Source organism: Pithys albifrons, chromosome 2 (genome assembly GCF_047495875.1).
Source record: "Pithys albifrons albifrons isolate INPA30051 chromosome 2, PitAlb_v1, whole genome shotgun sequence".
Taxonomy (NCBI): domain Eukaryota; kingdom Metazoa; phylum Chordata; class Aves; order Passeriformes; family Thamnophilidae; genus Pithys; species Pithys albifrons.
In genome coordinates, this window is record NC_092459.1 from 53054456 (window position 1) to 53068909 (window position 14454).

Sequence of the window (14454 nt, forward strand, 5' to 3'; positions counted from 1 at the left end):
CATCTTTGTGGTTTAAGTGACTCTTCAAACACCAGTCTCTTTCTGCTCTACCTGAGCCTTATTTACTTTTGGCATAAATGCCTTTCTTGGTGAGAAAAGAGCTGAGAAGAGGGAAAGCAAGTTTACTATGAAGCTGAGATCATGCATTTATTTGTCTTTCATAGCCTGTTTCTCATCTCATGAATGCTGGCCATAGGTCTCTGTAACACTGATCTTTTCAAGTATGAGGTTGCTAATGCCCACTGAATGAATTATGCTGGCAGTTTTCTGCCCAAGGTTTCTGTGGCAGGCCTGCCTTCTGTGGCAGAAGTGAGGATGTTCATCTGTATGCAGCAAAGCCTGCGGGAAGGGGTATGAGCCTGCTGGAAGGGGGTATCGGGTTATAAACTCAAATGCAGATACAGAACCACTTCTGCTGAGTCTGCTGCGAGTCATCTCTTTGGTAATTTTGTGTGGAGGAGTGGTAGCAAGCATAGCAAGCAGCTAAAGTAGGGGAAAGGGAGGAAGGCACTGGGCAATAATATTTTAAACTGATAGCTGCTTGTTGCATGGACATATTTTAACAGCCTGAGAGAGATGAGTGAAAGCCCAGTTACTTTGGCTGGTCAGGGATCCCTTGATCACCAAAGGGCATTTATTCTGTGTTATCTGCCCTGATGCCACTGTTTCACCAGTGCAAATCCCACTCGAGGCCTCTGTAAGCTAATTCATAGAAAGAACTCCAGTGTGTGCCCAGGTCCTGTGACCCTGTGGATCCAGTGGCCTTTAGCAGCATTCTAAGTATGGAAGGTAGGACAGTCCTTCTGATTACTGACCTGGCACGGAGGTGGCACCACGCAGTTGTTTGCTGAATTTGTTTGCTACCTGCTTGCTCTTGTAACACAGCACTGTATAGGAGTGGTGAGTGTGGAGTGACTTTCTGTTCGTTACTTCTGTCCCTTTGCTTGGTTCAGAGAGGGGAATCTAGGGAGGACTTGATCAGTTTACACATAAACGGTATAAGACCTGTAATTCATTGGGCCTGGGAGTGATGGGTTATCTATATGTGTATGTTTTGGCCTTGTCAAAACAGATGTGCAGGCTTTCTTTGAAATACTAAACAGATAATTAAATCAGCTGTTGCTATGAGTAAGGAACATGATGGTATCAACTGACAGATCAGCAAGATAGTACTAAGGGCCTTGTTGTCTCAAGTGCTAGTTGTTGTGTGGAATGCTTTTCATTTTCTTTGTTTTGGAAAACTGCAAATACTTAGTGTTTTAGTTGAATGATGGGAAGCACATACATAAAAGGTCCTGTGTGTATATATGCCTGCATGCTCCAGGGAGAGGTAAGGGAACAGTGACCTCCATCATATTCTCTCTGAATACAGTAAACTGCATCCTTTTTTAGTTCACCGAACAACAGAGTCATTGAGGTTGGAAAAGACCTCCAAGATCATGAAATCAAACCTTCAACCAAATCCATATCTCAAAGTGCCATGTCTGCTCATTTCTTCAACACTCCAGGGCTGGTGACTCCACCACTACTTCCTAGAGAGCATGTTCCAATGCTTAATCACTGTTCTAGTGAAGGAGTATTTCCTAATACCCAACGTCAACCTCCACTGGCACAATTTAAGGCCTCTTTCCTTTGTCCTATCACTAGTTGTGTGAGAGAAGGGCCTGACCCCACCTCACCACGAGCTCTTTTCATGTAGTTGTAGAGAATAATGCCATGTATACCTGTACAGTGTGAGCATGAAAAGCTATGGGATTCAGAGGGCTTGGACTTGATACTCAATTGAATTGGGGTTGGTTGAAACAGGATACACAAGAAAATTAAGATAGTAATTATTTTAAAACCTCTGTGGCAATGTTCTTGTTGACCTAAAAATCAAAATCTTCCTAAGTGGCCTGATTTCCAACAGCATTGCACTTTTACATTTCATATGGCATAGCACTCTGCCTGTTAATAGTTTATGCTATATTTTGCAACCAGTTTCTGTCTAACAACTGCAGCTGAGTTAAACGGTAAAATACGTTGTTCCTGATGGAAAATACATCTGGTGATGTTCAGCTGCCAATGAGGGAAGATTAAATCTGGATGTTTTTGTCTCTTGACAACTTGACTGGTGATGTGGAATTTCTGGTTGCTCTTTTTCTTCCTATTCTGTGTTAAACATGACAGCCTGAGTTAGTGGGTAAAAGTCTCTTCCCAAGCAAGGCAGGAATAATTTGTGTGGAGAGTTCTTTGGAACTGAATCAAGTTTTATTATTGTTCTGTACCTGAACCAGTAGTGTTTCTGTTACATTCATTCTCATTTATTTTGTTTGAACTTTGTTCATGTGGACAGACTGTTGCAGATCCAGCTGGGGAGTTGAAGGTCATCTAAGCTTAGCCTGTTCTTACTTCATTAGTAGGGAACAAAAATGCTTGAACTATTAGCTTACTCTACCACTGTGGGGGGGAAACAACCTCCTAAACACTGTAGTCTGTTCCTCAAGAGCAAGGATGTTTGTTTACTTTGCCTGTCTTATCTCCAGATCTTATCTTCACTGTCCTTGAGAGTCCACAGCGTGCAAATAGCCACATTGAATCTCTCTTTTTCTAACCCTTTGGTGACAGAAATTGTGATACTGTTCTGTGTTTAGTGTGAACAGGAAGTCTAGAAATGGCTTCTGCATACACATTTATTTTCAGTTCTTGTATTTTTGCGTTTTAATTCTTTGTGGATTTAAGAGTGTACCCTTGTTACAAGAATCACAGTGAATCACAGACTATTTTGAGTTGGAAGGGACCCACAAGGATCATCGAGGCCAACTCTTAAGTCAGTGGCCCATACAGGTGATTGAGCCCATGACCTTGGCATTAGAAATGTGAGAGGACTAATACTTTAAAGGTTAAAGGCATAATTAAGGGTTATTCACCTAAGCAAGGGTTGAGTCATCAGCCTCAGCTTCAGGTGGAGAGGCTCTTCTAGGTTAGTTTAGTGCCCTTCAGTTATGTGTAATGAACTGAAACTTCTCTATAGAGCTTGTTAATGGTTTAGAAATAACATTAGTATTTACATGGTGATTATAATGTAACTAACTGTATTAAAATAATTCCATATTTATCTTAAGATAGCTTTAGAATAATTATTTTTCCATTCCAACGTAATGTATTAAGTCTGTGCCGTGTTTTAGTGGCTTGTGCTAGGTGCTTTCCTGAAAGCTTCCAATCTCACTTTTTTCTAGGTCATTCTGCCTGAAGAAAAGACTAAAAATGTTGTAGTTTACTCTCTCTCCTCTTTGCTGATGATACACTTCTGTTACGTTTCATCTTGAGGTGCTATAGTGTTTATTCCAAAACTTTTATCTTTACTATTACACCAAATAAAATAGACGAGCAGAACATAAAAGCAGTAAAATTCAACTTGGTTAGTCCAATCAGTGAGGCGTTAATTAAATGCTGCAAAGTTTAGCACAGTGCTGCAGTCTTGTTGGTGTGTGGTTTTATCTATCCGAGTCTGCACCGTGCTCTGGTAACTGTTCTGGGCTCATCAGAGGCACAGCTAGCAACTCCCAAGGGCTCAGTTTCAGATCTAATTTGTCGAAAATGCTTCCTCTCTGTGATTTGTTCTGCAGTTTCATATTCTTCCAACTTGATAGACACTTTTAATACTGCTCTTGAAATACTACATACATGTATTTTCTATTTTTAATCAGTATTGGCTTGTTGATGTAATCCTTGTCATCTCTCTTGGTGCATCTTTTAGGGGTTAGAGTTGGCACATGTACCCTTGTTATTATTTAGGTATACTTGTTATTCATAAGAAGGCAGATGCAGATCTAAGCCAAATTTATTAGTAATGCTTCTTGTCTGAATGCTTCATGTCAGTTTTGAATGCTGGTATTACAGCAGGTGATAGTAAGGAAGTGTGCAGTGGTATGAGCAGATGTGTGGTATTTGTCTGTAGTCTCGGAGGCAGATGCACAATAGAGAAGCAAAAGTAAAAAATTACTGTTGTGTGGGATGCAGCATGAGAGAGCACCAGAACCTGGATCCTCAGAGAGTTGGCTGTTTATTTTCTTTTGTAGATCTGAGCTATAATTTCTATGTATATGCCTACAGAGCCAAATAAAATCGAGACTGTGCTGTTGGTCTCAAAAGTTAGTCACTTTAAATTTCTCAGAAAATAATAACTATCTCCTTGTCCAAGTAGTCTCCTCCCTTGTTCTCATTGCTGCTGGTTATTGAGGCTGGCTGGATTAAAGCAAGTGGGAGCATACTTGCACACATGATTCTTCTGCTCTCATTTGAGCATGTGGAGGTAGTTCAGCTTCCTATTTGCATAGTAGACAACTACATTATTTTCCTACTTTATAGAGAGGATTGTGAAAAATGTATCTAGAGAATTGCATGGTCTTGAATGCTTCTTTTATTTTGTGTGTCATTCCGGGACTTGCAGTGGGCACAGATGGTCAGAGGCAAGCTGTCAAGTCCACTGAATGTTCTAAAAATAATCAGATACTTCATTGGCTTCTGCATTGCGAGTGCTGTTGGATGTACGTTCATGTGCATGGTTTTGAAAAGTAATGCCTACAGTTGAGGGATTGATTGTTGATGCTTTAGAGCCAGCAAACAGGATTTCTGGGTGCTTACTCCTAAATGCAGCAAGCAGGACATGTTGTCTCATGAAAATGTAAACTACTTAAACTGTAAGTAGCAGGTACATTCCTTGAGAAGGGAAGGAAAAGGGAGAAGAAATAATTTTGCAAAATTGCTAGATTTATCAGTCTTTAAAGGGTGCTCTATTCACATGCTTAGTTATTTTTACTGTTCCCCTCAAAAGTGCAGTTCCCATTCCCTTTGTTTATCCTTGCACTTAGAGCATCTTCTGCTGCTGCATTGAATGTATGAGTGCAGGAGGCTGCTGTCTGCAGACCCAGTGGCAGGGAGGGCAGCAGAACCTGGAAGCAGCATTTCTGGAGACCTTGGGACAGTGGTGGCAGTTGAAGTGGTGTGGTTATCCATGGTCAGGAGTTCAGTCCGTTCCTGTGACTTTTTTCAAACCTTTTTTGTGGCGTTGCTGGAGCCATTCCCACCTTCATTACAAACTCTTAGTAGCATCCCCAGAACTCGCTGGCAGGAAGACTAAATAGACAAAGCAAGTATGCAAAAAAGAGCAAATATAAATGAGAATATTCAGAAGTATAGGACTGAAACTGAAAAGGACAGTGTGTTTTTATGTATTTTGTTCTTCATATAATTATCAGGTGCTGACATTGGCTAAATTTGGAGAGGGGCAAATTTTTAACAGAGTCCTAACTTAAATGCATTATTTGGTCATCAGGAATATTTTTCCTCTTGAAAATGCCTAATTAAAAGAATTAGAATTGCTGTAGACATAATATAAGCTTTTCATTGTTTCTCTTCAGTGTAGAAAGGGTTAAACTAAGCCTGAAATTTCTATAGAAACAGCTTTGTCATCATTTCAGTTTGTACTGAACTCATGGTATATGAGTAAGTTGTCTGTCTCCTAGCATATAAATATCCCCCAAATATGTACATTTTTATTAGTCTAACTGATTCAGCCTTCATCTCTACCAGAAAGGACCCACCAGGAAACTAGGATTAATTTTAATCATACAATTAATAATGTTTAGTTAATAAAGAATACCTGGGATTTCTTTCTTGGGAAATATCAAAGGAAAAGTAGGGGGGAAGTGTGAACTAGGTTTGCCTTTTCGATATAATCTTAAAATGTCATTGATAACCTGAAAGGGAATAATGGCTTTTATACTGTTACTTCTTAAAGAACTAAAAATTGAGAAGGACCTTTCAGAAATACTAAATACTAGTTTTCAGTAGCAGTTACTGCAGGTTCTGCTGTGATCCTCCTGACTTTCAGGCATGTTTTTGTTTTCTCTCTTAAAGGTAACTAATACGTGAAAATTCCCAGCAACAACAGTAAACCTAGAATTTAGGGAGTCAGCATTCTTAATCGGTTTGCTTTTCCTAGTACTATATTTTCAAAGTATAATTTTCAGACTTAAATGTGCCTTCTTAGAACAACACCTTTGTTTCTTCTAGGAAGGTGAGCTAAATAAGTGTTAAGTCAACAGAATGGGATCTGACATTAAATTATTTTATTGTAAAAATTTTCTTTAATTGGTGACTGGATTTTTTTATTCCTGTATATTTTTATCAGTAAAAGAATTTAAAAAAATCCTCAATGCTTTTGTTGCGTCTGGTCTGAGGATAACATTTCAATTTTCTGAGTGCCTATCTGTTACAAATTATTTTTTAAGCTTGATTTATTTCCCTTCACTGTGTGAAAGAACTTAGAGGTTGTGTTTGGTTGATGTCATTGCAAGCTTAGTTTAGCAAACAGCAAAGCTAACACTTAATGAGCTGAGCAATGCCTTGCTGGCTTGGTGTTAATACCTCCTGCAGCATCTGTGGTTCGGTCCAGACTTAAGCCCTACGCCATCTCTTTCTTCATGCCCCTTTTTGCTTGAAGCAGGGCAGGGCTGCGCTGGTACTGGGCTAGACAGCGATGTGGACAGGCAGGGGCTTTTCCTCCTGACTCCCTGGGCTGCAGCGCTCCTGTCATCTGCTAGCACCTCACTGGAGCAGGGCTGTCATTCCCCTGGGTGGGGCTGGTAGATCATTGGAGAGAAAGAGAATGAGTGTGAAGAGTGTGCCACTCACTCTTGCACAGGATGAGGTGCTGAGGACAGATATCTTTTCCCTTTGTTATTCCAGCGGACTATGTTTCAGTGAGGGGAAGGGCTCTCCCCGCTTCCCTCTTCTTACTTCAGTGAGTGCTGTTGTGTCCTTGTCATCTTGGGTTTAATACTATCTTGATGCTTTGTGGTTATTTGATAGTTCTTGATGTCAGCATGAGACTCAACTTTGGCCTGTCAGTGCCCTTGCACCACATCACAGTGTAGTGAGACAAAGGGTAAAGAGTGGCTCCAATTTCTTTCAACTCTTTTTATAATAGGTATATAAGTTGTAGTTGTACATTCTGGATGACTTATTGTAGCTCTAAATGCAGTGATAACAAAGCAACTAGTTTTGATCCTCTGAAGATCTAAGCACCTGCCTCAACAGGAAAGATAGAGATGCATTTAAATTCTCATGAAGTATGTAGTATCTTCATACAGACTGGACATCTGAGCAGGCCAATTTCTTTTGATGCTGCTGTTATGCTGCTATTGTCCAGATTTCTGTCTCCAGCTGAAGATTACATCATGTGTTATCTTGCAGAGATAAAATAGTATTCTCCTCATAAAGCCAAAGATGTCCTAGACATTTGCCACTTAATGAATGCCCATTACTGTAAGACTCTACCTGACGTATAAAGATCAGAGGCTGGATTCTTTTTGATGTACTGGATGTATTCAAACTTAATGAGTAAGAAAAACTGTGTTTTGAAGCAATGGACTTCAATTGCTGTGGACTCATCATCCATAAATAAATAGAGAAAATTGTGGCAAGTTTCTGATAGAGTCTACAATGGTATGTTCTTAGGCTTTTCAAGTAGAATAGTCTTTACTACATTATCTATTTTCTTGACATCTGGCAGTTTGTAGCTTTTATTGCAGGGGAAAATAGTGGGAACTGATTAGGTCCCAGGGGATTTTTTCTTTTGCTATGAATCATAATTTACATGACTTCCATTTTTTTGTTACACAGTCCATTAGACTAAAATGTTTAGTAGTAACTTCTGGTTTGAGTTTAATCTGAAATACCAATAAAGAACTTTAAATTTGTCTTATTTTGTGGATGGGCACAGGCCATTGGGGTGTGTTCAGTGTGTGTTGAAGAGGGAAAAAAGATAAAACATCTTGTCAGGGGTCTTGAACAGCAGTTGATGTCACATATTGTTAATTGCTGTAATTATAAAGCAGTTCAGAAATTCCCAGCATATCTGTTTTCTAAGTGCCTTAATATGGCATTCTGTCAAACGGTTATGAGTCAAAACTAGTGTTACTGGTCTCTCTCTTTTTTTTTTAGCTTCTGAGATAACCTAGATAATCTTCCCTTCTCCTGTCTCTCTCAAGGTGATAGCATTTCATCTGGAGAGCTGGAGGTCCATCTTGTTTTTCCCTGTGTGCTTGTTTGAACTTGTGTATAGATCATTCTTCCTTCCTTTACACTGTTATAAAACTTTTTGATTTCTCACTGTTTTACAGAATTTTTATAAAGTGAACATTGTGTGTCTTACTGGTTCTGCTGTGTGTACTGCATGTTTCCAAAGCTTCTCTTGATCTTCCTGTCTATGAAACACGTGAGACCTGAAAGATGTTTTGGTATAAACAAAGTAGTTTCATCTTTCCAGGTTTTTAGAACTTGGTGCATCTCTTCGGTTTACCCACTTTGCAGTACCTGTCTTCTTGCTGTTGGATAAACTGGCCTGGATGCATTTACTGGTGTTTGTCTCATTATATACTGAAGCATATTGCATTGCAAACATTGGTTAAAGTTTTACTTTTCCTTGTCACTGGGTCAGTTTTATTTCCACAACCTCCTGGGTTTTGTAGGTGTTGTTGACGTGTTGATTTATGAACTTCCTGTTTTTGAATGTTATACACAGGAGACTCTGCCTGGATATGAGGCACTGAGGGGGAAAAGAGCATTGCGCTTGGCTGCTCACCTTGCCCACTGGACTCTGAATAATGGAGACCAAGGAAGAGAAGAAGGAACGGCGACCAGGCTATTTTGCTCGGTAAGGTTACAGGGTTTATTTCAGTGCTGGTTAAAATACGGAACTTCTTATCCTACCTTTTTCACAAGACTTCATGATTTTTCATGTATGTATAAAAATTAAATCCTGTGCAGTATGTGTCCAGAAAGTGCTTTCCTTGCTGTGTCCCTCATGTTGGAGTGGGGATTTTTTTTCATTTGGGTAGTGGAGAGAATTATAACGGTAATTTGTAACACTAAACAGTTCTTGGGTACTCAATTGCAAATTGCACTGCAGCTGAGCTTCCAACATCCAGTTCCTGGAGAATCCTTATGAAAACAAGTGTGTCTAACACATAAATGAATCTAAACTAAAGTTTATCTGATTTCAAATAAAGCACAGACTAAGTAGTATTATCTAAAAGGATAAGACCAGCTAAGAAAGGGTAAGCTGTCTAGGCTGTGTCATCTCTGTAACGACCAGTGACAGGACCTGAGGGAATGGCTTGCAGTTGTGTTAGGTTTAGGTTGGATATTTGGAAAGTGTTCTTCACCCAGAGCATGGTTGGGCACTGGAACAGGGTTCGCAGGGAAGTGGTCACAACACCAGGCCGACAGAGTTCAAGAGTGTTTGGACGATACTCTCAGCCACATGGTGTGACTTTTGGGAATAGTCCTGTGCAGGACCAAGAGTTGGACTCAGTGGTCCTTGTGGGTCCTTTCCAACTCAGCATATTCAGTGATCTACATAATAAAAGCAATGTAGGTTCAGTCAATCACTTTTATCATTTGGAATTCATGATTGATGATTTTTAAGAAATAAGTGCCAATGCTTTCCTAATAACTTGTATTTGTTAGTTTAACAAGTCTCAGTCATCTCTGAGCTGTGATGTACAGGAAGAACCAAAGCTCACTTACTCCTGGTGGGGGGCGGGGGTAGAAAATAAGTGTAGACCCCATCTTTATCTCAAGAATATTTTCTGTACTCTTGAAGAGAAGAATTGGATACTCTCTCCAGTCACTACTAAATAGCTGTCAGTGAAACTGCATAAACCAGTAGCCTTAGTGCATTACAGACATTTGGAGACGTGCTTGTCACACCATGTAGAAGTAGCAGTGTGTGGGGGGGGAAAGTTTCTACTTCTTTATTGCTATTCAGATGGTATTTAGTGATGGCTAAAGGTTTGAGGTCAAGTTTTGTTCATCTGTTAAGGCCTTGAGACCCTCTTTCCCTTGGGAGAAATGCGGTTACGTTGATGTTGACAGAGTGGAATGTTGCAATTCGATAGTCTGAGAAGGGGAATTTGACAATGGCACATGTAGCAGAGGAGGCATCAAGAAGGATAAAGCAGAAGTAGCTAAAGGGGTTGTACTAAGGAACAAGTAATTCTGTGTTAAGGAAGACTCAGGCTTTGAGACAGATGTCTGAGTAAGATGCTTTACTATTGAGAATGTTTTGAGTTCTAAGTGCTGTTTGCTAAACAAATGAAAAGCCCCAAGAGGCTTTCAGGAAAGTCCTTTACATTGTGTGTAATCTGTTGTGCAGCTTTTTTTTGTCATCTTGTGGCTGTTTTCTTTTAAAATTTCATAGGGCAGTGTATCTTGTATGGGCATAGGCCATAGAGGAACAGTCAGAAAGACCTGAAATCAATTCTTAGTTCTAGCACTTACCTTGTACGTAACTTGGGGGAGTTACATGTCTCTTTCATTCCCAACTTGCTTATTTTTTTTATTATCTAGTTTGCAGACCCTAAAGTTAAGTCCCCACTCTAAGCAAACCCACGTATGATTTCTACAGCAATGTTCTTGCAGACCCTCAGGTCATGTTTTAATAATAGAAGGAATGTCAGTAAGTGGTATGCCCAGCCAGCATCCCAGAGTGCCTGACTTTGCATCAGAAGGCACCTTTTGGTCTTCAGACTAGTGTACCTTTTGAGCCATCTAGACAGCTTTTTGTAGGGGTGGTGCTCAGTATCTGAGTGGTTATGCTACCAATTGTTGGAAAGATTAGCTTGAGAACTCTAAAATACCATGTGCTGGCAAACCAGATCCTGAACTGCAAGAGAGGAAGCAAGATGACCATGAAATTATCTGCATCTTTTTTTGTCCCCTAAATTTAGTGTTTTAAATAAGCATGTTTAGACATCTATCCTTTAAAATATTTGAAGTTTCTCTGTAGAAGAGAGCCACACAACTATCATGTCTTTCCAGTACATATAGCCATGGTCCAAGTGCCTCAGTCTTTTGCCCTCTCAGTGGCAAGTGAAGCTGAAATAAAACCCTCCCCATTCATTTTTACTTATCAAATGCTCTTTTGCCCTCTGTGTTCTGTGGTAAAGGGCTTATATTTTTGCCTTGGTTGGCAAGAAATGAAAAAGAATATAGATATATAGAATATGAAAATAGAAGTATCTACAAAACTTTTTAAAGAGCAATTTAGACTCCTTATGTAGATAAGATGTTACAGCTCGTGGGAGTTTAACAGGGAAGAAGTAAAAGTATAAGGGTAACATGCAAGCATAAATTTCTCTTATGCAATAGGTCCTTATTTAAACTTGTTACTCCTACTTAAAGTCTATTTTGTGTTGTTAAGTTTTCTTGCCTAATTTTCTAAACCTTGTTTTTAGGCTCTTCTGTAGACTTTGGTGTCACTGGCTCCCAAAAGGACCAATATCTGTGCTGGTATCCAGCAAGTCCAAATGTCACAGTGTGATACAGGTGTACAGTGGCACATCTGTGTCTGTTGGGTCCCTGACTCTACTGGCACATTCGGTACTTTTAATTGAGATGATGTGCTATTTCCCTGTGTCTGTGCATCTTCCCTCTCACCTTACAGAATGGAGAACTGCTCTGTTTTCCCTTGCCCATTGCATAGGGTGAAGTTCTTGGGTATTGCACCTGAAAAATGAATAGCTATTAAAATTTCAACCTAATTTTAAAAGAAATTAGCAAAATGAGTGAGGTGTGTCACGTGGAAAGAATTGGTAGTCTGGAAGGTTGAATGTGCAGCTTGCAACTGGAATTGGTTTGTGATACTGGATATATTTGGACAAGAAGTTCAAAGAGATGAGAAAACATAATAAAGGAAGAGTTTGAATCGTTTTCTGAAGGAATGAGTAAAGGGGCTTTTTTAGGTTCAAGTTTTCTGTGCCTCTTAACTTCCATCACAGCAAGTTAACTCAGCATTTTCCATGCTTTGCATGATGAAGTAGCTGTCTACTACTGTCATAGCAGTGAAAACAAATAAGGATGCTTTATTTGAAAAAAATACTGCTTTTTGTGTTGCTTTTGGTCAGTTAGCCCAAATGCTTACATTAATTTTGCTAATTGTTATGTCTGTCAACATGTGGTGACCTTAATCTGAAGAATGCTCTGTGGAGATGAACTGTAAAAACAATACTTGCATTGAATGATCTCTTAGTAGTTTACAGGGGAATTATGGATCTTAGTTTTCAGTCTCTTTTTTTAGTCACCACTGAGAGATTTCTGAAGTTGAAGATGAAGTGAAAATATTAAGGAAAACATTCTCACTGGGATTCGGGTGCTTTTATATTTACTGCATTTACATTGGTCTTATTGCCATCATTCTTTTGACAAAACTACATAAATGTCTAGGACATGCTCCAAAGCCTATGTTTCCTTACACTGTAAGTATCTAAGGGAAATAAAGGAATTCACAGAATGTTTTAATTTAATGGAGATTCTTGGCTTAGATACCTAAATTTACAGCCAAATAGAAGAAGACTTAGATATTAAAACCATGATTTTGCAAAGAAATAGATATTTACTGTAGTTTTTATTTGTTACCAGGATCTAATTTACAGTGCTTGTTTTCCCCTTCTAATTATTTTTTAACACCTAAAAAAAAAGTAAAGCAAACCATACAACAAATGGTGTATAGATTTTCAATCACACTAGTTGTTTATGTCCTAACCGTAGCTTTCCCTTTTAAACATTCACAAAAATTCCAACAATAGGAATCATTGATATGTAGCTACTGAGCTGTAAACAGCTCTAGTCTGGAAAGCTTAGCTGGAGAAGGAGTCATATATACTTGTCATATTGTTGTGATCTTTCCCTGGTCCTTGTAGCTCTTGGAAGCAGGATGTTGGCTTGCAGAGACTCTTGGTCTGACACACTGTGGTAACTCCTTTCGTCAGTCTTTTGCATACTGCAGGCTAACAGGTTTTGCAAGCATCTCATTTGGAATTTTTCTGCTTTCTGTTTTATTCCTGCACTCAGTATTGGTACATTTAGTATTTTTTATTCCTGTGGCTATTAAGACATAGGAAGATGATGAAATAAGAAAAATGCAGCAAGGACTGAGGGAGTGTGGAAAGAAGATATCAGTGTCTAGGATGAAGGAAAACCTAGATAAGGAATATATACACAAACAACTTTCTTGTGGTCATTTCTTATGCGTGCGACTGTCATAGTTTTTTCTGTGAAGGGCTTTTCTTGTTCACCAGACTCATTATATCCACACAACAGGCTTGAAATGCTTGGTGCTCTACAGTTCACTGTTTCTCCAGCAGTTACCTCCTTTCTCCAGCAATTGTTCTTAATCTCGTGAGCCAAAGTGTTGATGTTTATTCAGGTTTCCTGTAGCAGTCATAATTTATTTTTTGCTTTTAGAAGGAAACATTTCCACACATTGTTTTTAAAACAAACCATCAAAGAGGTTTATTTTGGGTGTGAGGAATAGTCAAGTCAAGATCCTGGAGATGCTTAGATATTTTTAAATGACTCTAGGAAATAATACATCATTTCAGTTCATCTGTATAATGGAAATATCTTAGCTCTGCTTCTAGACATATAAACATTACCTCATGATTCTGTTGCTGCAACTAAATAACAGTATTGCATTTCACTCACATGTTTCAGCCAATAACTTGTACACCTGAGGCATTTTATTTTGTAAGAAAAGACTGAATATATCACTACTTCAGATTTGTGGGGTGTGATGTTTATTACTTGCTCTGTTATTTAGGGGATAGGTGATTTGCTATGTTGGATACTGAGAGAAGTCATGAAATATTTTCTGAAACAAAAGTATTGTGATTTACCTACCAATTACTTAAAATGGAGGGGTTTCAATGTTCTTAGCAGACTTTCTGCTTGCTGCTGTGTAGGTTAGTGTTTTAGCGGTCCTTTGCAATTGTAGTTTAAGACATTGAAAAATATCTAGAATTTCACAGACAAAAGCACTAAGACCTTTTGAGTAGAGCTTTGGGAGGTCCTTTAGATGTTTGAGAGGCACTTGTTATTCATTGCTTGCAAACTTACTGTTATCTATATAAAAAAAAGTTTTTATCATAGGTGTAAACCTGGAGAATGAGACTTGGGAGGGAAATTGAACCTGCCTTTTCTGAAGAAAGTTGTAGTGCAGGGGAGAATTTATCTTGAGAGCTGTTTCCTCATCTCACATTGTGTTGTGCAGTTGCTTTCTGGATTCTGATGTTTTTCCATTAGTAATTGTTGTATTTTGTAGTGCAGGATGGGAGTCAACAGAAGAATATGACACTTTTCTATTTAGTCTTTGAATCACAGAATTATTGCCAATGGGAGTGCTTCCTCTGGAAAACATAAACAAAATACTGGTTTCTCCAATCTCACTTCTTTCCAGTGCCTTTTATCCTCGAGAGTAGTGAAGTCATTTAGGATTGAAGAAGCATTTTGTTATTGGTAACAGTGTCTCCTAGTTCAGCAGGTGGGACCAGTTATCACTGTGTGTGGGTGATCAAAGCTGTGTATTCTACCCCCTCTATTCATTTCCGAAGGACGATGGACCATTAG

General features: G+C 39.0%; 1 protein-coding gene across 6 annotated transcripts in view; it reads left to right on the forward strand.

Annotated features, from left to right (window-relative positions):
• The window catches only part of NCOA7 (nuclear receptor coactivator 7), a 94201-nt gene that overhangs the window by 14886 nt on the left and 64861 nt on the right, over positions 1-14454 (forward strand). For all 6 annotated transcript variants that reach the window (XM_071549004.1, XM_071549006.1, XM_071549005.1 and 3 more), the window contains one exon: positions 8570-8701. In XM_071549004.1, the coding sequence (XP_071405105.1) occupies positions 8652-8701 (50 nt within the window). In that variant the 5' untranslated portion in view covers positions 8570-8651. The remainder of the gene's footprint in view (positions 1-8569; positions 8702-14454) is intronic.